Genomic DNA, 23,709 nt, shown 5'->3' on the forward strand with positions numbered 1-23,709 from the left:
TTTATGGACTAAATGTCACATTTGAAGCTGTGTGTTGTCAATGTTGTGATTTACAATAACCACTCCTCACCTTACCATTAAATTAAATGGAGGATGAAATTTGGGCCTGTGCAATAATTAGTGTCATAGAGTGGACACAATGCCTGGGGTTGACCATCCAGGGTATGTATGTTAGTTTATTAAAGCCATAATGTACAATCTTATAAGGCAAAAAAAACCCAAGTTTGTTTCCTGTAGTGCGCGCGCATTTCATTTTTGACGGCTTATTTTGCGCATTAGAAATTCTTTTGCTTTTTCGTTCTTATTAGGAAGGTGAACGTTTTGCCCAACATATTATGCAATAAAAATCGACATTTTGTGTTAAGTAGGCATAACACGAGGTAAAGTAAAAAAGTACCATTGGGGCAAGTCCGCCCTGTATGTGAAGGGGCAAGTCGGCCCTGTGTTTTCCCCTGACAGACTCCCGGGGCGGATTCGCCCCATCGGCGTATTATGCAAAATATTGATAATAATACCTTTAAAAAGGGTAAAACTACATGCAAGCATATTTTTTAATGTTAAGTGGCCGTTTATGCCCTAAAACCATAAATGCTGAAGTTGTAAATGAAGGTTTTGCTCATTTTGGACCCCTACATTTATTAGCTTACATTATACCCCTCCAATAAATTTAGTATACTCTTTGGAAGAGAGTGAGTGCCTAATATAACCTTTACTAAATGTTTGCAATTTATCATTGTTATGCAATATTATAACCTTTTCTTTTTTATCAGGATGAACTTACCCCACCATAGGGACTTGCCCCAGCATGGGGCAAGTCCGCCCTTGCATCGTGATTTTTATTTTTAGTATACAGCTTTAAAGTGTAAAAACTATAGCCTTCTAACATGAAAATTGCCCTCTCTAGGTGAGATTGAAGAAAATAGGGCGGACACGCGCGCGCACGCCCCAGTCTCCCCTATGTTGCAAGTGCAGCGAGCAGGGATTTGCATATTAAAGCGTTTCCTAAGCCTTTTTAGAGCGTTTTATTCAGGTGCCCCATAAATGTGTGCCACAAATTGCTTGCCCCCTTCTTGGCTGGGCTGGCCGAAAATTGCATGCCCCCTTTTGGCTCGCCAAAATTTCTTGCCCCCCCCAATACCCCAGGTCTCATAATTATTGCACAGCCCCCTATACATGCAGTGGCGTAACTAGGGGGCAGGGGGGCACAATAGACCCATTCAGCATCAATTCTGCGCCCCTCCAAGCGATGAAAGTCAAAAATTTTGAGCGTTTCACATGCATTTCAGCACCATCAATTGAAAGAACATCATCAAGACCGATATTCAACATCTAGTAACCAAAATTAATTAGTGGTAGGCCTTATTTGTCCAAAATTGTGCGCGCAATTGTTTCAAGAATTGCCCGCGTCTAAGATTCGGGGGGTAGGGGAGTCAATTTTGTCAAGTGCGGCCCCGGGCGCTACCAAAAGTACCAACCCTAGTTACGCCACTGTATACATGAACATATACCGTAAAATGGGGTAACTTTGGGCACTTTTCAGAGTTTTTAAACCACTGCTTCCAAACAAAACCAATTATATTTCTAATTAACTCTTTTTGTGACATTAGGGTTCCTTCTACACCTTGAAGTTGAAAAAGATTTTTTAATAATTTTGTAAGGGTGCCCAAGGGGTTCAAAATGACCTGACCAAAGTTACCCGCCTTTGGGGCAACTTTGGTCACAGTATTACATTCCATGAAGGAAAAGAAATCAAAAAAATTGATCTTCGCTGAATATGGGCAAGTTGTTGTTTTTTGTGACATTTGACACCTTGCAAAATTAATCAAACACACATCCTTGCTCACAAATATCGATTTTTATTTTTCTGAAAAAATGTAAAAAATGCTGATTTTTGGTCAAAAATCCCGCTTTTTTTCTTTCGTAAATTTCAAGGAAATTACACATGAGCGACTATTATTTCTTCCAAACATATTTCTTAACAAATTGACACAAATATGACTAAAAACAATATTGCTGTACGAAAATATGACCATTTAAAAAAATATATTTGACCGACCAAAGTTACCCCGCTGACCGAAGTTACCCCATTTTACGGTAAGCCATGGCATGTGTGCTGGGGGTGTCTAATGATGGTTAATAGTGATACTGATAGCCAAGCTTCTCACTGCCCCTCCACTGAGTTCCTCTCCTCTCTCATCCCTCCGGCTCAGCTCTAATATACGGTCATACTCAGAGTTTTGTCGTACTTGGCAAGCCATACAGAATAGTGTCAAATTTGAGCGTTCACAAACCAGTGCAGATCGAGACTGCCACAGCTGGGAATGGAATGACATTTTCTCAAGGATTATTTCTGTGGCGTTAGCAGTGTTTGTCTATGCGTGACCAATATTATTTTCCTGGTATTATGAAGTGATATTGTGTCTCATATTATGGATTACATGTACGCCATAAATGCAAGTGCTACATCGACTTGATTGAAGAGGAGGAAGTGCACCGTTGTGTTGGGATTTATTTGGTAAGCTTAAAAATTACTACGGTACTATATATAATTAAATGCATTTATGATTTAGCTTTAATTTATTTACATTTGTACTATAGTAAAAATTTCATTTGAATGAACGCAGCTGCCAATATCTGTGCACGATTCGACCGCGATCGCAGCTGGGCGTATTTTTAAATTTTAATTTATACAATGCGAACGCACAACCGTTGGATCATGATCATCATCGATGGCTGCCCATTGAGGTTGATGAAGGCACACACAGTTAGTTTAGTTCGCAACACAAACTTTTAAAAAATGGGCAAAACAGACACGTCATTTGTCGGTATCACTTTCGTTATTGTTGCTGCCCTCAAGCACGGATCCAGGGGGGTGCTTTGGTGGCTGCAGCACCCCGGGGGTATGAATCGCAAAAAAAAATGAGAGAGAGAGAGAGAGAGAAAGAAAGAAGGGAAGAAAGAAGGAAAAGTATGCACCAAATCGTGCGAATTGAGTTCAGAAATGCAAAATTTCCCTAGGCAAGGGGACGCTGCCCCCTTCCAACACCCTAGGCCCCTAACTTTAGCCTACAGAAGGCGCGGTTTAGGGGAGCGGGTCCTCCTCCCAAAAAAAAAAAAAGAGGAAATGAGAGAAGAAAGAGAAAGGGAAAAGAAATAAAAAAAAAAAGGAGAAAAGAAAAGGAAAAGGGCTAAAAGGAGGAGAGAAAAGGTTAAATTGCACGTAATTGAGTATAGGTCCATGCCTAAAAAACCGCACGGTCGGGTCCATCGGAAGTAGGCCCTATAGGCCTAATATAGGTTTGCAATTATTTTAGGCATTGCTTGAAGGCGGGTCCTCGTACATACCAAAAGCTTGTGAAAATTACTGCAGGCCCGCCGATATGCAGGACCTATTACATTTTGTCACCTAAGTCACTAGATGACAATAATAGGGAAAACTTATCCACGAAAGGCTTCATGGACGGGCCGTCATTTCATAAATTTTCGGGTTTTTTTTCAAACTAAAATTTTACACACTTATAGTGACAAAATGGTCCACCAAATCGCTTTAATTAGGTCTTCATTTTGCAAAAGTTTCTTACACCCCCCTGCGTAGTGCATAAACAAGTAGTCATTTTAGCGTCTGCTTTCAACATTGGCCAAATTATGTTTAAAACAATTTGTAGGCCTACAACAATTATAGGAAAAACTTGTCCACGAAAAGGTTCACGCCCCGTCATTTCACAAATTTTCGGCTTTTTCAAACTAAAATTTTACATACTAATGGTGACAAAATAAAATGATCCACCAAATCGCTTCAATTAGGTCTTCATTTTGCAAAAGTTTCTTACTTCTGAGGGGGCACATCCCCCCTCAGACCCCCCCCTGCGTCAAGCAAGCGCGACGCGATGCACGCTTCGTGAACATTTTTTTACATTTACGATTTCTTTTTACGGGTAAGCAGTCCTGGATCCGCCCTTGGCTGCCCTATTGAAGTTTGCACTGAAGTGCCATCTAGTTTGGGTGCACCGCGCGATGTGGATCATGTGCTAATGAATTTTTATTTATTCTGGATAAAATGGAGTACGTATACTATTAAAGGTCCGTAACCCGATCGACAGCATCATCCCCCCGATATAGATTATATTTTTCTCATTACCATCCAGAAATTTGACGATCCAATTTGATGTATTTTCGGAGAAATCAAGAAACAAACAGGCTATATTGGTAGCCACCTTCGACATTCTGGGTAGGAAAAATTGAACCCGTGAATAAGAGCCGTTTTACTCCCATACTAATTCGCACGAACGGAAATAGGTCCGAAATAATGAGGGCGCTATAATGATAAACGCTTAAAACAAAAATAAAGAAATACATAAGGGATGAAATAAATACAAAACAAGACCTTATCTTGTTAAGTATGATACGAGGAAGTAAATGTATTTTTATCATTGACATTGTAGTTATAGTTGTAGTTATAGTTGTAATCACATTTTTATAATCATTTATAATTGTAGTTGGATTATAGTTGCATTTATAGTTGCAGTTAGAATTGTAGCTGGATTGAGAGTTATAATTAGAGAGTTATAGTTGAGTCTAGAGTTATAGTTGAGTTTATAGTTACTTTATAGTAGTTGTAGGTTTAGAGTTAGGGTTGAATATTTCACTTATGCTACATATGATCACAGAAGTAAGAAATCTTTCATGATGATCAGGTATTAAACCTAGTAAATTCAAAACCTAAAGGTCTATAGATTCAAATCTTCTTAGACTATACTCCAACATCAGATACTCTTTTTTCCTGGAAGACCTGGGTAAATTACTTGAGGGCACAACAAAGAGGAATTAGTTTTGTGGCCATATTAAATGTTTTCACTGTGGGAGACTATTAGCATGATTAGTAGTTGTGAAAGCAGACCCTGGAAATAAATTCCAGGATCTGTGCTGTGACTTGGTATAGATCTGATTACCTACCATGCCTATACTGTAAAAATAGTCATGATAGTGGGGTGGGTGTAACAATGCGGTACTTAAAAACAATTGTGCCATTTAGTACCATTTAGCATAACATAATTAGTGCAAATTGCACTCTATTAGTTTAATTAGTGTTCAGTGGTGTAGTTCAGGGGTTGTGGTGCCCAGGGGCCAATGATACATGTACATAATGGTGCCCATTTTTTTGCATCAGCCCCCCTTACAAGTGTTTAAGATAAGATTGTCAAAAAAGATGGTCAGAAAAGGTGGTCAGAAAAGGTAGTCAGAAAAGGTGGTCAGGTTATGGAAATTCCCTGTGAACGGTCCATAAATAGTTTTGCGAGCATAGCAAGCATGACATAATTAGGGGTATATGAGGGGTGTTTGGGTGATGGAGCCACCTTCAAAAGACAGGGTATAAACTCTTCTACAGGAGTGGGAGAATTAAGAAGGGGCCAAGAGGTGAAAACTTTACAAATCTTCCTGCTGTCCCTCTACTAAAATATTGTTGATATTCACTGAGAAATTTTGGGTCAAAATTAGAATGTTTAAAAAATTTTGTCCCATTATTTTGAGCCAAGGCAATATCAACCAGCCCCCGGGGGGGGGGGGGATCAAAACATTTTGGTGGGGTATGCCCCCCCGAAATTTTGAGGCGGTGGGTCTTTGGGAGCTGACTGCGCACCGATAAAAGGGGGTCTTTGGAGCTGCGAACAAGTAAAACAGGGACTTTTGGAGCTGCGAACAGTCCAAATCAAGGGTCTACCTTGGCTTTCTGGTTGAAAATCGCCTGAAAAAAACCTTTCAGAGCTGAAATTATCCCCCGGGAAATGATCAAAATCAAGGGTCTTTCCGAGTTCTATTTTGGTCAAATATAGGGGCTCTTTCGGAGCTGCGAAATCCAAAAAGGGGGGTTTCTCCGGGGAGCATACCCGTATGGTCATTTGTGTTGAGTGCCCCGGGACCAGCCTCTCCCACTGATGCTGGTATGCCTCTGCTCGTCTGGGTCTTTGAATTGATGAAGGATCATGCGATAAAAATTAATAAAGTCATGAAGTGACATGAGCTATCTATAAATTCCATATGGGTTGCTGTTTTGGCCATGATTTGACCATTTGATTTGACCACCCAGAGGCTTTCATTTCCTGCTTAACCATCAACACATTGACCCCTTACTGTGTGTCTCAACTCCAAGCATGAAGTTATAGAACTCCCAGGACCTCAGTTTAGTATCTTTGTTTACCTGGACAAAAAGGCATTATGGGAAGGCATTCCAGTACAGAGTACGGAATACATTTATAAGGTATTTGACTACCGGTATAGCATAGTATCAACAATGCATTATGGGAAGCTATGGCATAATTTCATCAATCCTTTGTATGGGAATATAAGGTACAGGTGATGCATTCTGGGAAGAATACATAGTGTACATGTAGGCCTATTTAACATGACAATAACATGGTTTAAAAAATGCATTATGGGCAAGAGTTCCAACAATGCATTGTGGGCAAGAGTTCCAACAATGCATTATGGGAAAGCATTCCAATACAATCTACAGCAATGCATTTATTGGGAAGACATTCCGCTACAGAGTATGGGTATAGCATATAGTTTCAACAATGCATTTTGGGAAACTATATCATAGTTTCAACTTTCAACGATGCATTATGGGAAAGCATTCCAGTACAGGTTACGGAATGCAATATGGAAGGCATTTGACTACATGTATAGCATAGTATCAACAATGCATTATGGGAAGCTATGGCATAATTTCATCAATATTTTGTATGGGAATATAAGGTACAGCTGATGCATTCTGGGAAGAATACATAGTGTACAATTATTTAACATGACAATTCAGTATCGAAGTTACGTAATGTTACTATGTCAACGGGATCACTCGCTAGAGTAATGAACCACGATCGAAATGATCACCACATAAAGTATATGGCACTCGAAGGCATACCAAAGTAGCGTGATCCGGTAACCAAGAGAATTACGTAACCACTTCGATGCTGAATAACATGGTTTTAAAAATGCATTATGGGCAAGAGTTCCAACAACGCATTGTGGGCAAGAGTTCCAACAATGTATTATGGGAAAGCATTCAAATACAATATACAGCAATGCATTATGAGTATAGGTATAGCATATAGTTTCAACAATGCATTATGGGAAAACATTCCAGTACAGGGTATGGAATGCATTATGGAAGGCATTTGATTACAGGTATAGCATAGTATTAACAATGCATTATGGGAAGCTATGGCATTTCATCAATACTTTGTATGGGAATATAAGGTACAGCTGATGCATGTAGGCCTAGGCCTAGGCCTATATATTTAACATGACAATAACATGGTTTTAAAAATGCATTATGGGCAAGAATTCCAAAAATGCATTATGGGAAAGCATTCCAATACAATCTACAGCAATGCATTATGGGAAGACATTCCGCTACAGAGTATAGGTAATAGGTATAGCATATAGTTTCAACAATGCATTATGGGAAGCTATGGCATAATTTCAACAATGGTACAGAGTATGTCTTTAGTTATCTAGCCAACTATAAACTCAACTATAATTCCAACTACAACTATAAACTCAACTATAATTACAACTACAACTATAAACTCAACTATAATTCCAACTACACTATAAACTCAACTATAATTCCAACTATAACTACAACTACAACTATAACTGCAACTATAAACTACAACTACAACTATAAACTATAAAATGTTAACACTCGATACGAGGAATATGAAAAAAATATGAGAAAAAATGCCCCCCACTGTAAAATTAATTAATTAATTAGAAATAAAATTTTTAAAATCATTTTTTCATTAAAACAAATCCTAAAATAAAAGAAAAGTGTAAAATGTACATGATGATAATATATAAAATTAAAAGGAAATGTATCCGGGTCAAATTAAAATAAAAAGAATGAGATATTTTGTCACAAGAATGATGGGCGTACGTAGTGGTATGGCGAAGCACTCGACTGGAGTGTTGTTTCTGGATGCCGGACCACAATGCAATTCATGCGTACCAACGTATTGGCTTGGTGTGCTAATTATTCACTTTTACGCTGAAAATGTTCTCGTTTTCTCACATGCATAAAGGGGACAATATTTGAAATTGTATGTAAGTTTGAAGACAATCCATATCCTAAACTGATAGGGTTATACCCCCCTTTAATTATAATTTCAAGCATTACCTGAGTTACTCACAACAAGCTGAGTAATTAAGGTTGGTCTGAACCCTGGAATTATGGAAACTTTGGGGCCTCATAACTTCTAAATTGTTGGTCTAAAGTATATAAAAGTATATTTTAGAATGGCAAAGACTTGATAAGTTCATCTGTGGGGTCAAATTTGGGCCAAAATGCCATTTTTGGCCCAAAATCCCCAAAATAACGGTTTTTGGCCCACTTCTTCTTCGTGCATCGTAACAAAAAAATTCTTGGGCCAATTTTTTTGTACACAAGACTTCTTTCGTGACATCGGCTCTTGGCACGTAGACGAGCTAGATTGAACACAGTTTTGCCATCTGTCCTAGAATGGAGGAAAACTCAATGCTGGTGACCATCTGATAGGTTGTCAGATAAAATTTCCAAAACAGCTGCCAAGAAGAGACCACAAGCAAGGTTTGTGCCAATACACATCCCTGCTTAACACCATGACAAACTGAAAAGGGCTTGGTTGTATCATCATCAATGGCATCAACAAGAACAGTTGCCTGCATTCCATCATGAAATTCACGAATGATCTTGACAAAGATGTCTGGACAACCATAATGCTCCAGTAGTTGTCAGTTTTTAGTAGAATGCACAACCTTTGATACAATAATGAAAATTATACCATTACTAACCAATCACGAGTGAGTCGGCATGGTTGGATTCATTTCCATGTTACGCACACACAGCGGGCGTTCATCACAGTGTATGCGGACAATCGTCACACTGTTAGCAGGTTTGTTCATTCAAATGAAATTTCAACTACACTGTAAATACTAGCCCGGCCTAGTGGCGGGGGTCAGACGTGTCCATATGGACTCACAAAAAGCAAAAAGCACCCTAGTATACAAGTGTTTCTGAGACTGAAATTTGCACCCATAAATAAGTATAAGTAGCACAATTTGCTACCCTAAACAATTTTCCCCACCCTAAACAAGTAATTGATGCAATTATTACCCCTAAACAAAAACACAGAAACGGGTGCTTTTAAAAACCCTATGGGGTGGTGCATAATTATGTGTGCCCCGGTAGTGAATTATAGGGGCAAAGATTTTGGCAGGCCAAAAGGGGGGGGCAAGCATTTTTTGGCAGGTCAAAAGGGAGGGGTCAAGCAATTTGTGCAGGTTGAGGAAAGGGGGTGGGGGCAAGCGATTTTTGGCACCGTTTCTGTATTACGCACTTAGAAAAAGGTGTAGGAAAACATTAGGAACATGTTCAAATATATGCAACATTGCCTGCTCACTGCGCTCGCATTATAGCAAGACAATTTTAGGTTATAAATTCGGGCTCCCCAAAATCTTAGTGTGTAAGGGGGGAGATTTTTTGGCATGTCAAAAGGGGGGAAGGTTTTTTGGCATGTCAAAGGGGGGGGCAAAGATTTTTTGGCACGGCCATAGAGGGAGCAAGCGATTTTTGGCAGACCACTTTAAGAATTCGCCGCCCCGGGAGTACACATAATTATTGCACAGCCCCTAAATAAGAAGCTGCAGCTGCCTCCAGGAGCATTTTTTTGCATACTGCAGGCTTTATAAAGTCTAACGCCGGGTGGTGTCATGTTACGAAATTGGGCGCACCCCTCCTTTGCCATTATAGTCCCCCCCGGGCCCCCCAGAATACTAGTACAGTATGTCTATACACAGCCATTCTTCCATGGAATCAAATCCAATGAGCCATGTCATGGTCAGGATTTGGTCGGCCATTATCGGGTCCCCGCATGGCGCATGCACCAAACAGGTGTTGTGAGTGCCCAATTGGGTGGATTAAACCCGCTTAAAATTTGATGTTAGATTCTTTTGTGTTGTAAACTGTCATCATTCTTTTGTCTATGTGTATCACGGGTGATAGAATGCAGTTTAAAATACCCTTCAAGGCCACATCATTTCACATTTTAGGTGAGATAGCTGGGTCCCCGTCGCGGCTATGGCTGCCATTGAGGTGTAGGAATATGTGAAATTGGATTCGTCTATAATAGTACAGCCTACACAGGAACCATACTGTGGTTCCTTTTTTTAATCCAACTACAGTCAGTCTATTGTACCCATACATAAAAAAGGTTCTATGGAAGAACCTGGTAACTATAGACCAATAACATTGCTTGATGTATTTGGGAAAATTTTCACCTCTATTCTGCATACAAGACTAAGCTGATTGGTGTGATCAAAACAATAAAATTCGGAAAATCAAGCTGGCTTCCGTAAAGGATATTCGACTGTGCATAACATTTTCACATTATACAGTGTCATTCAAAAGAAACTTCTCCGATCAAGAGGGAAATGTTATTGTTTATTTGTTGACTTCAAACAAGCTTTTGACTGCGTCTCAAGAGAAAAACTTATGGCGAAATTAATCTCCGTTGGAATCAGAGGTAAAATGAAGAACATTTTGACAGGCTTAAACAAAACCGTCAAAGCCTGTATTCGCAAAGGAAATACAATCTCTGAATTTTTAACATGTACTACTGGACTCAAGCAAGGCTGTCTACTTAGCCCATTACAATTTGCTCTTTTTATTTCTGAATTTTCAAACTTTCTTGATAATAACGGTGCTCATAGATTTCAATTGTACCCTGATATCACAGAGATAAACTCACTTTATTATGCGGATGACATTGTTATTATGGCTGATACAGTCGGTGGACTCAAGAAACACATAGCCTCTCTCCAAGAATTTTGTTTGAACTGGGAAATGAAGGTTAACATCAATAAAACTCAAATCATGATTTTCCGGAAAGGAGGGCGATTCAAGAGACGAAGCTTGGTTTTATCAAAACAATCGCCTTGATGTTGTTAAATCGCACCGTTACCTGGGTATTCAATTGTCTACTGGTAATGCATGGGGCAGAGCGACACGAGCATTGGCTGATCAGGTAGTAAGGCGTTGAACGCACTTAGAAAAACGATGTCTGCCGTTGGAAATATTTCTTATGACTCATACTTCAAGATATTTGATACAACAATTTTGCCTATTCTTACATACGGCTCTGAAATCTGGGGTTACAAAAAATATGATTGCATTGAAAAATTCATTTCAAAGCATGTAAACATTTTTACAGATATCTCAAAACACTCCCAATAATGCTGCTGTTGGTGAATGTGGTAGACTTCCTATTTATGTTACTTGTATGATTCGTTGTGTTAAATTTTGGTTCCAACTTCTATATATGGACAATAACAGGTATCCAAAAAAATGCTACCTTATGTTATTGTATCTTGATGACAGAGGTAAATCAACCTGGGTAATGCATGTTAAAAACATTCTTTTAATGCATGGCTTTGGCCACGTTTGGTACAATCAAGGTGTTGAAAATGAATGTCTTTTTATGTATATATTTAAACAAAGACTTGAAGATGTTGCAAAACAAAACTGGTATTCTGATGTAACTTCACTTGATAAGCTACGCACGTATTGCACTTTCAAGTGTCAATTGACTCCTGAAAAATATCTTTTTGATGTAAAACACGCCTCATATAGGCGTTTTTTAGCTAAATTAAGGTGTTCCAGTCATATTCTCAAGATTGAAACAGGTACATGTAGAAGACAGAAATTGGATTTGGAGGACCGGGTTTGTGATCTGTGCAGGGATGGGAATATTGAAGATGAATATCATTTTGTCATGGTCTGCAAGTTTTTTGATAAGATTCGTCAAAAATATCTCCCATTCAGGTATGGATCGGAACCGAGTCCCCAAAATTCATTTCACTCATGAGTTCAGATACACCATCTGACATCAGTGGTCTCTCATTATTTGTTTTTCACGCTATGAAACTTCGTGAAATGATTGAATTTATGTAATTATTTCTTCATGTTATTTATATGTCTTCCTCATATGTAATTATTATATTTGTAGTGCAAAGGGCCAAGGGCCTATATGTACAAATAAAATCTAAACTGAAACTACTCTGAAGTACAAAGTACCGAAAAATAATAAAAATCATAAAAATAAAACATGTTTTAACCCATATTTCACCTCAATATGGCATTTGGTGAAACAATTTTGTTTACAAATTGTATAAAATATTCATATGCCTGCTATTTTTCAGAGCAAAAATTAAGGTTGCTGTCATTTTTAATAGTTGACATATTTGGGTAAATATTGGAATAAAGCCAGAAAATAAAGTCATATGTACCCACAAAAGTGGCCTCTCTGCTAATTTTAAAATAAGAAACCACAACTGTTCTGTTCTGTTCAATTCATGAAAAATGAATACTGCAAAAATATAACGCTTTACTTGTTTTTCCGGTCCATAGGATATATAGAATGTTTGAATATTGTTTCTTATCATATACATTGTACTATACAAGTGTAAATACAGGCATATAACTGGGTTGGTACTAGATATCCAGAATTTCACTGTTAACTCTGTAACTTTACACCATTTACTATAGTTTGGTGTTGCCATTTACTGAAAGCAAAGTAAAACTAAAATATTTTGACCAGTTTAAGCCTAAAAATCCCATGTGTACCAGTTTGCGATACTTGACTGTGATCTCTCTCTCTCTAGGTGCCATATCCTAAGACGTTGGCGATCATGTCATGCCACAATTCTCTGTTATATGCCATCTCCAGAAGCTCTGTCGCTTTATGTTCAGCTCCCCTTTCTTTTAGCCAGTCTTTCAGATTTGATAACCACATCACTCTCTTCCTGCCTCTGCTCCTTGTTCCTTCTATTCTTCCTGTCAATACTAGGTTCTCGAAACCATCCTTTCTGAGGATGTGACCAAGGAATTTGAGCTGCTTAACTCTGATTTCACGTAACAGCTTCCTGTTCACATTTGCTCTACTTAGGACATCGTCATTAGACACTTTATCAGTCCACTGGATCTTCATCATTCTTCTAAGGAACCACATCTCGCAGCTCTCCAATCTTTTAATGTCTGTTGTTATTGACCATGCTTCACTTCCATACATTAATACAGGGACGACATAGCAGTTGAGTACCCGAATTCTGGTCTCTATACTGAGGGCACTGTTTTTTAGGATCTTGTCTAATTTTGAGAATGCAGACTTAGCCAGTGCAATCCTTCTCTTAATCTCCTTTTTAACATCTGGCATCTTCTGTGATTAGACTGCCAAGGTAGTTGAAGGAGGAAACTTGCTTAATTCTTTGATCTTTCACCTTCAATATGCATGTTGGGCTTTCAGTCTTTGATACCACCATACATTCTGTCTTCTTGCAATTTAACGATAAACCTTTCCTCTCACTTTCCTGAACCACCACATCAAGAAGCCTTTGCAGATCCTCCTCAGACTCAGCTAATAGGACAGTGTCATCTGCATATCTTATGTTCGTGATGTTATGTCCACCTATACTGAGACCATTTTCCTTTTCTAGCTCCCTTAGAATCAGCTCACTGTAATAATTAAAGAGATCTGTTGACATCACACATCCCTATCTGACTCCTCTCTTAATGCTTGTATATTCACTACAATCTCCATCCACCCTTATGCACGCTGTTTGGTTCCAATAAAGGTTCTGCAACAGTCGTAGATCCTTTCCATGCAGGTCTAGCCTGCCAAGATCTTCTGACTGTGATAATGCCTATGAAACCATATGAAATGATGTACTGCGAACAAAAACACATTAAAACACTTTACACAGTACACTAAAAACAAAAGCAATATCTTAAAGACACTAAACCTAAATGACTAAATACAGCAATGATGGACTGAGAATGTTGTACCCTAAACATAAATTACACAATTTTGTTATCTGCATATTTTGGTAGGGGCACAATGCGACTTGAGTTTCCCAACATACCAATTTGAATGCAAAAGAGAGCATTTCAAAAAGTAACAAAGATTTACAATGACATACATTTTTCTCTTGAAACACACTAATTTTAAATAAATGGCGTAACTAGGGGACAAGGGGGGGGGCAACATGCCCTTGGCGCCACTTTAGGGGGGAGCAGAATTGATGCTGAATTGGTCAAGCGATGAAAGTCAAAATTTTCAACACAAATGTCCATTTAGATCAATTTATGACCGTAATTTAACTTCATTATTTAAAATTAATTAGTGGTATTTGTGCAAAAATTAAATTCTTTGGGGGGGGGAGTGAGGGGCGCCACTATGTATCCTTTGCTCCGGGCGCCACAACCCCTAGCTATGCCACTGAGTGTACAGATGCTTTTTGTGCGTAATGTAGGTCTAATGCACTGCAAGATCTAGCATGCTGTATCTCCTGTATATCATATTGTCTTTTAGTATGTAGTGCCTTCCAAGCTCCCTGCTGGGATCACATGTAATTAAACCTTTTAATTGGGATCGTAACTAATTTAGCATGATGTTTATGCATCATATTCACACAAATATCCCCCAAAAGGCCAGAACCGTTCACAGACCAAAATATAAACATTTTTTTAATTTTTTTATTCAAATCCTATAGCTATAATTTTCACAAATCATGCTGATTAAACAAGTTGTTGCAACTTTAATATACATTTGTTATTTTGCATTAAATTATGATTGTACCAAATCAAAAAATTAAAATATTTTAATATTGTACATTCTAAAAGTTTCAGTTGACCATCAATACAAAATCTGTGAATGGGTCTTTTTAATTGTTTGATAAAGATGCTGGCATTAAAGAAAATTTTACTGTTACATTATTTTCATTGTAAATTTGATTTTTACTCTCAAATTGCTTTTCAGCATAAGGTTTGAATAATTACTCTGTGACGGCACCATTCTTACCAGAACCAGATGTTGCAACAATAATCACAAACACTATAGCACAGGCTACAAATACTAGCCAGTGTACAGAAAATATGGCTGCCACAAATGAGACTCAGATTGATGACGATGAGACTGTGCCTTTTGCATGGCTGGATTACACAATATTTAGTCTGATGCTGCTGATTTCTATAGTTACTGGTTTATATCATGCTTTAGTTGGAAAAGGACAGAAGACTACATCAAAGTAAGTGTATTAGGTTTTATAAGGAATATCAGTGATAATTTCCTAAATCAGGATATTTAAAAAATCATAAAATAGATTTGTGCATTTTATAGGTCTGCTAAATACTTATTAAACTGCTATTGACATAGACTTGATTAATAAAATAATAATAATAAATAATAAAACATTGTGAATCACATATTCCTCAATGCATTTTAGGGCTCATATTGAAATTCCCTTACACAGGAAGGTGGCGCCATCCTGCAGCTTTCCTGTGCTAGCCTTCTTTGTTAAAATCCTGGGCAGGGTGTATCACTGATGCATATAATCCATCCGTTTTATGACCGAGCTTTCCTGAGGCGCACGCTTAGCGAGGGGAATCCTGCCTTCTTTCTGTGTGAAAACGTGGTAGGGTATTTCAATATGAGCCCTTACAATAAGTAAATGGAAAAATCATAATCAAAAAATTATGTTACATCAATAAAACATACAATGAATTCAATATAAAAGTTTAAAAGGCTTAAAAAAACTATGTATCTACATCAAGCATAATAAAAATACAAACTAGACCAGCTGTGAAATGCAATATAATTTTGGTCAATATTGACTAGAGCTTCACATTAATTTTGTTGGCACTGTTGTTTTTTCCGTTCTGTCAGCTTTTTCATGAGAATTATATAGATTATATCATTCACTCTTAAGCTACCTCTACTTTGACACAGTTTGTATGTTACATCAATTAACATGAATTCAGTATAAAAGTTTAAAAGGCTTAAAAAACTATGCATAAATATATACATCACGCATATTAAATAAAAGTATATTTTAAAAACTAGACCAGCTGTGAAATGCAATATATAATATAATATAAGATTACAGAATTAAAGGGCACAGAATTGCACAAAAGAAATTTTAGTCAGTATTAAATTGGAGGAGTCTAGATGCCTAGAGCTCCCATACTCTGCATTTTTGTTGTTTTTTCTCTTTCTATCAGCTTTTTCATGAGAATCATATACCGTATTTCGTCAAATCCGGGGGCGTTACATTTTCCCAAGGGGGGGGGGGGGCGTTTATTCAAGGTCAATTTTAGAACGATAATTCCGTTAAAATCATTAGGTAAAGTAAAACACACGCTAAAATGACGAACTATGAACTAGAAACACTGACTTCTGGCTCACTTCGGGTTTCTGATCCAGATTTTCGCCAATTATTGACACTATTATCGACCATGTGCGCAACTTGGTAAGCTTACTACACAAGATAGCATGGAAATATCGGCATTTTTGAAACATGTTGGTTGAAAAAAGTGGTGGGGGCGTTTATTTGAGGGGGGGGCGACTATTTTACGAAATACGGTAGATTATATAATATCATTCACTCTTAAGGGATCTGGAATGAGCGTTTTGACAGTATTTTTTGTGGGACATGAGAGCACATCAGACATATCGAATTGCATTCTGAATCGAAGAATGTCTTTCTGATATCAAATAATTTTCATTTTTGAAATTCATGATATAATACAAATTTTATGACAAATTATTAAAATTTGCTATTTTTCATATTTTATATATAACAGTCCTCGAAGTAAATTTTATAAATCTAATGATATATTCTTAAAGTGTATGTAGCTGGGAGGAAAAGCAGACGATCAATTTTGACCTTTCATATTGAAGATATGGATTTTTCCCCCAAAAGACCTAATTTTTTTTTTTTTTTTTTGTAAAAAATCCATATCTTCAATACGAAATTTCAAAATTTTCAATTTATTGTTGGCTTTTCATCCCACTTACATACACTTTAAGTAGAAATCATCAGATTTATAAAGTTTACTTCGAGTACTGTTAAATATCAAAAATATCAATTTTAATCATTTGCCATAAAATGTGTATTACATTGCAATTTCAAAAAATTATTTGATATCAGAAGGACATTATTTGTATTCAGAATGCAATTTGATATGTCTGATGTGCTCTAATGTCCCACAATAAATACTGTAAACGCTCATACCACACCCCTTAAGCTACCCTACTTTTTTCAGATACAGTGACACATCACTGAGATTACTGCTATAGGCCTTTGGCATGTTTAGCAGACAGTGAAATGTAGTGTCAATCCTGACTAAAACTTACATCATATCACATAATTCCATGCAGTGTAGCTTTTTCAGCATATGAGGTGCTGATTTTTTTATGATTTGATGCCAATTGCCAGCTGCCATTTGGGACACATTTCCATGTTTTTAACATTATGCTACATCAGTCAGTGAAAAATTCTGTTCAATCTGATAAATTTCTACACCTGCACTTACAGGTTAGGATTAATATAATTTGTTATCTTAATTAGAAAGTTTTAGGGGCCGGAGCTTTCAATCCTAGCATGCCTTTGATAAAGATCCTGCTTGGATCGAAAGCTCAGGCCCCTAAAACTTTGAAATTTTACTTAACAGGCTATTCTTGTGAATAAGCAGTTTACAACAGCTCACTTTTTAACATTAATTAGAAAGTCAATGAAAAGTCTTGTTTGGTTTCTACTTTACAGCATATTCAGTTGATTTTCAAAAGAGTCACAAGACTTCTTATTTGCAGAGCAGCTGTAGTTTCTACCATTTACCCTACCATCTTGCAACACATAAATAAATGTGTTACAAGAGAAACCTGTTTAAAAGCAAAGACATTTTGATATGTAAAAAATGTTGATTGTAAACTATGTATTTTGTTTTCTTTTCATTGATGCTGTAGGTTCTTGATGGCTGAGCGAAGTATGTCGAGTCTACCAATCACAGTCTCAGTTCTGGCATCCTATCTATCAGCTATAAGTCTTCTTGCTCTTCCAGCTGAGGTAGGTAGTGACCCCAGAGGTCCATTGCTGTCCTGCTACTTTGTGGCTACTGTAGTGTACCAGTGCAGGGTACTGTACCAATAAAGCTCAATAACTAATGTACTAGTACCAGTGTGTGTACTGTATGTATGTGATTCCAATGTGTGTACGGTGTACCCATACAGATACCACAATGAAGTAGCTGTACCTTTCGGGCAGCAGCAATAGGAATCTGGTTGAGTAGTAATGACCCTATTCTTAAAACACAAGGGTCCGTATGCACAAAAGAGTTAGACCGGGTCTAAAGTTGAACCTGATCTAAGTTGAATTGAGTACCATGAGAAAGGACATTTTCCTTTAAATTTGCTTAAGTTATTTTGTATTATTTTTTAACGTTTTTGAAATCTTTAGAATTTGCCAGCTACTCTAGGAAGGAAATAAGAGTAAAGGACCATTCCTGATGGAACTGAATTCCAGTTAGACCAGGTCTAACTCTTTTGTGCATACGGACCAAGAAGTTACATGCGACAAATTTCTTTTTAGAGAAAGGACAGTTCAACCTCCCCTTTGAGTTTAGTACTATAAATAGTAGTGACATCAAAATGTGTCTCTATAGAGCATTCCAATTTTGCCACCTTTACTTGCGAGCGTATAATATTGTGATTCTTTGTATTATAATGTACTAAAGCCCTGGACTGAACCTTTTCCCTATGTATCTTTTTTTTCATTTCAGGTATTCTTACATGGGATCCAATATTGGTTCTATGTGTTTGGTGCTTTTATTACCTTTCCAGTAGCAGCATTGGTTTATATGCCTGTATATTATGACCTGGGATTAATCAGTGCCTATGAGGTAAGAAGGATTCAAGTCTTTAGGTGTGTTTAGACGGTAGCCTACTTTCGAATGTAACTTACAAGCGAGCCAGAAATTAAATAATGCTTCAAGCGAGTGTGTGTCCACATGGGACTTACTTACGTAGCAGTCAAGTTAGCTCAATCGATAAGGCGTTTGACTATGGTGCGAGAGGTTGCGGGTTCGAACCCTGGCGGTGCCTATACGTTCACATGGAAAAATTGAGTTAGCTTGAAATTCCCTTGGACAAGGAACTCACTGCTAATTTGTCTTGTTGTAACCCGTACGAAACTCGGGGAGCTGATCCTGGTTGCGATGGTTATTTGTGGAATGTCTAGGGTGTGCGCTCTTGAAGCAGCAAAGTCCCTGAATTGTTTAATGGTTTGTGGAATGATGTGGGGCCGTATTGGTCAGCGAAAACCTGTAAAGTGTGCTGAGGCTTGTGGATCAACGTCTAGGCGTTGTGCCTATGTGTAGCGCACTATAAATCACTGCGCTTTTTTTTTTACTTACAAGCCAACTCAAAATTAAGTGTGACCTTCACTGGTAAATTATGCCATGATTATGCACAATCAGAATAGGATTGGGTCATTAAGGTTATGCTTATACACATGTCACTTGTATGACCCACCCTAGGACCCCGGGGGATGTGCGTCATGGTTGGGTCATTTACCAACCAATTAGTGATGCAGGGTATGGTCATTTACTCAATATGTGCGTCACAACATACCCCGAGGGGTGCGTCAGTGTCAGTCACTTTACCTAGGTGCGTCAATGGTTAGGTGCATCAGTGTCAGTCAAAATACCTAAATGGTGAGTCAAATTTGCATCATGAGGACAGTCATAATCCTTAACATGTGCGTCACAATTTTGACGAGGGGCTCAGTCATTGTCGGCAAATGTCCGTCATTGTTTAGACGCACATGTGGGTCATGGTATAGTTAAATCCGACTCACCTTTGTAAAGTGACTCACCACCCCCGGGGGTCATGGGGTGGGTCATACAAGTGACACGTGTATTACATGCGAGTTTACATGCAAGTCTTGTTCAAACTGGTCTTACATTGGAATGTAGCTCACTACATGTAAGATATCTTACATGTAAAATCGTTGAAAGTAACTTGCATGTAGCTTCATGCGAGTGTGTTTAGACGGGCACTACATGCTAGTTTACATTTGAATGTACTTACAAGCGACTTTACAAGCAATCATCTGAACAAGCCTATTGGTTTATTTGTTTACCAAATAAACCAGGATGTTCCCAACCAGTGGATTGTAAGCTATTTCAGTCAAGATGTGAAGTTAGGTCGTTGGAGACGATTAACATGTTGATACATGTTATGTCAAATGTTTGCTATGTTGACGGTTTGCTATGTCCACAATAAGGTTTGCTATGTCGAATTTAACCCCAAACCATACCCTAACTCTAGCGAATGTTATTTCATGCAGCAAACCATGCAGTGTTTCATATTCGACAAAGCCAGCCTTGTTTGGGACATTGTGAACCTTTGACATAGCAAAACCTGTGATGGTGCAGGCACACATTGTGTAGAGTTGGGAGTGTAAAGTATTTTAAATTAACATTGGATATATAATTTGTGAAAACATACTTCACCTATTTCGTTTTTGTACAGATCTTTTTTCAGATGTCAATTAATATTCAGACTTGCAGCATATTTAGGAAAGTAGAAAATGAATTCCTTGGTGCCAAGAGAAATTATTGTTTTAGCTATTCATGCAAATAATCTTTAAATATCAGTTGATCACATTTGTTCTTGTGGACATCATCATAATTTCATGTGTTTTATCACAATTTTCCAGTACCTTCAGATGCGTTTCAACATGACAGTGAGGATATGTGGTGCTCTTGTATTCATCTTACAAACAACTTTCTATATGGCTGTAGTTTTATATGCACCAGCTTTAGCCTTAGAAGCAGGTAAGCATAGGTGGAGATATAACGCCCCCCACCGGGTCACAGTGTTTTAAGATTTACTTACCAAAATAGGGAGATCTAGAGTTGATCTCAATATGTCAGATAGTTATTCATTATGCAGAACATGCTATTATAGCACTTACCAAGGGATATGTGCTCTATTTCCTTTTCCAAGGGATGTACTTCACACCAGCTGGACCAGTCATTTGCAATTGCCAGTCTCTTTAAATTCCAAAATTACATGCCGGACTGGCTGCTGGCAATTCAGTCGGCTAAATAACATAACAATATGTTGAGTCATAAGCTGGTTAATTATGCTAGCCGAATCAAATAAATATTACTCATGGAACTGAGCTTTCGCCATCTTGGCTGATGGCTTGATCACAGATGAACTGGTCCACTGCTTTTCCTGCGAAACTTGGTTGCTAATGACGCATCCTCGTTACCCGCAAGTGATGTTGATTTAAGCAGTGGGTCATATGTTGAGTCGTAGCTGCACTATTAACAATTTCATGTAATGGTGGTATTCATAGTCACATACTGAGGTCAAAATTAATTTGAGGTCAACTTGTAAAATAGGATGAAAATTAATAAAATGTCTTGCATAAACAGATCAAGTCCTTTTGCAACTAAACTTGAGTCGTAGGTGTACTTTGAAACCCGCTTTGAAACCTTTCATGTAATGGTGGTGTTCATAGTCAATACTGATGGACTAATAACTTATTTTGTTACCTATCTGACTGGCTAGTGCCAAAGAAGTTAAAGAACCCCCCTGATCACTAGAACTTCATATTCTGAGCTAAAAGCACTGTTGTAAATTTGATAATCATTGCCTTTATGGTTTTTTATTTCCATTCAACAAAAGGCTGATCTGGCAACACTCTACACCTGTTTCTTATAATTATGTACTCCAGCTTTTAATGTAGCTGTTTTTATTTTACAGTTACTGATTTCCCCCTGTGGGCAATGATTTTAGTAACAGGAGTAGTATGCACAATATATACTGCCTTGGTAAGCTTAGTTCTCAAGTATATTTATACACTGCATGTATATAGCACCTTGGAAATAAAGCTGCATGGCTAATCTTTGCATGCAGACAGGATCAGCACTCTGTCAGCCTGGTACAATACTTGCATTGGCTTTTTGTGAAAACCAGGATTTGCTTATATGTGACCAGATCTGATCCAATCAGGCTAAAGTAGGCAATAATGAAACTGAGATATAGGCTAAAAGAGAGGAGAAAAAACAACAAAAAGAAAATGGACATGAAAGTTTCATAACTTTGCAACTAAGTATTCAAGACACATCAGTGGGATTCAACATCAGTAAGTGTATGTACTGAGCAAGTTAGAAATGGTAGTAACTCATGTTTCAACATTTCCGATTTTGGCATGAGTGGATCAGACCAGGTCACATCTTTTTACATATATTTAAATGCCGTAATGATCAAGTACCCTCATATCTGGCTGATATTATTCAATTAAACCTAGGTGATGTTTCTGATGGATACAGGCATATACTTTGCTTTTTCTCTGTTATTACTTGCCTCACCATTTCACAATCTAGAAGAGAGCCAAGGACTCCTCATTTGCTGTAGTTGCATCACAGCTTTGGAATCAGGGGATCCTAATAGCTACCAGGGAATCAAAATCTGTGTCTGTATTTAAAACCCTACCCTAAGTTATGGGGAGTGCAATACTGAGGATCTCACTGTTGGTAATTGCCTCTCCCTGCCAAGGCTTTGTCAAATTGTTATTTTCATGCTTTTATAAAATTGTGTGCTACATATTTATCACTGCTTGCTTAAATTACAGCATTGTTTTACACTGTTTTTGCTGCATGTTTACATACCCTGCCCTGTCTGAGCACTCAGGATTATGTGCTGGTAACCTCTCTCCTCCAGGACTTTTCAATAATTCTTTCTGCCCTTGTTTTTATTATAATCACTGTGTGCGTTTTGGCCCCCACACATATGTGGGACTTATGTTATCATCCAGATGGTTCACTGTCTGCCTGTTTGGCTGGCTGGCTGTCGGGGCTGAAGCAAATTCATTAATCCACTGTGTAACTCAATGTACTAAGCTAGTTTGATGCGGATGGCCCCCAGCTGACCATCACTTGGCTCGTCAGATTCGTCTATAGATTAACTTCAAACTTGGTTTGGTGATTGGATCTGGTGCCCTGATGTGCTGTATAGTTATGTGTCATGCTATTTGCATATTTATAAATATTAATGGGCTTATTTGCATATTCTGCCTACATTTGTCATGAATCCACTCTGCAGTTTTTGTTATAAAACAACCATTTAAAAAAATCAATCCTTATTATCCTTGTCCATATTAAAAGAAAATTTCTTAAAATGCTTACCCAGCTTATTATTTTTAAAGCAATTTTATATTCTGTTTGAATTTAACCTGGACTAATTTATTTTGCATTTTTACTGCTTTGGACACATTATAAAGATCTATGCTGTATCAGCCTTTATTTCTGATTTGTTTTATTTGCTTTGCTGTACTACTTATTTCATCTGACTTGATTGTATTTTAATGTTCTTTGCTTGTGCTTTTTATCACCATATGATATTTCATTATATGTGTATATTTTTCATATGGTATTTTAGCGTGATTCATAATAATGTTTGTATTTATATTGAGGCATGCTAAATGCGCTATATAAATCTCTTGTATTATTATTATTTATTATTTGTATCTACATATTTTTTATTCGGGCTATTTAGACATCAAAATGTTTGAAACAAAACAGGGTTTTCCTCTGCTATTTCATTGTGTAACTTTGATTTTCAGATAGATATTTAGTCATATCGTAGTAATGAAGGGGTGTAATGACTTTAAATGTGATATGCTTGGGCCAAAAAAAAGGTTTGTCTCAAAGCTTGCGCATGCATCTTTAAAATTGTGCGATTTGAAAAAAAAGAAATGCAGAAATGTTTTTTATTTAAAAAAAATACAAATTGTAGTTCTTTCCGTAAAAATTCTGCAAAAAGCAGA

General features: G+C 37.5%; 1 protein-coding gene across 1 annotated transcript in view; it reads left to right on the forward strand.

Moving 5' to 3' along the window:
* Positions 1-2,329: 2,329 nt before the first annotated feature.
* Positions 2,330-23,709, forward strand: part of LOC140151239 (sodium-dependent multivitamin transporter-like) — a 59,410-nt gene continuing 38,030 nt past the window's right edge. The window contains 6 exon segments of the mRNA XM_072173509.1: positions 2,330-2,515; positions 14,850-15,117; positions 17,835-17,934; positions 18,647-18,766; positions 20,587-20,704; positions 21,645-21,712. Of these exon segments, the coding sequence (XP_072029610.1) occupies positions 14,966-15,117; positions 17,835-17,934; positions 18,647-18,766; positions 20,587-20,704; positions 21,645-21,712 (558 nt within the window). The 5' untranslated portion in view covers positions 2,330-2,515; positions 14,850-14,965.

Source organism: Amphiura filiformis, chromosome 4 (assembly GCF_039555335.1).
Source record: "Amphiura filiformis chromosome 4, Afil_fr2py, whole genome shotgun sequence".
NCBI classification, from domain to species: domain Eukaryota; kingdom Metazoa; phylum Echinodermata; class Ophiuroidea; order Amphilepidida; family Amphiuridae; genus Amphiura; species Amphiura filiformis.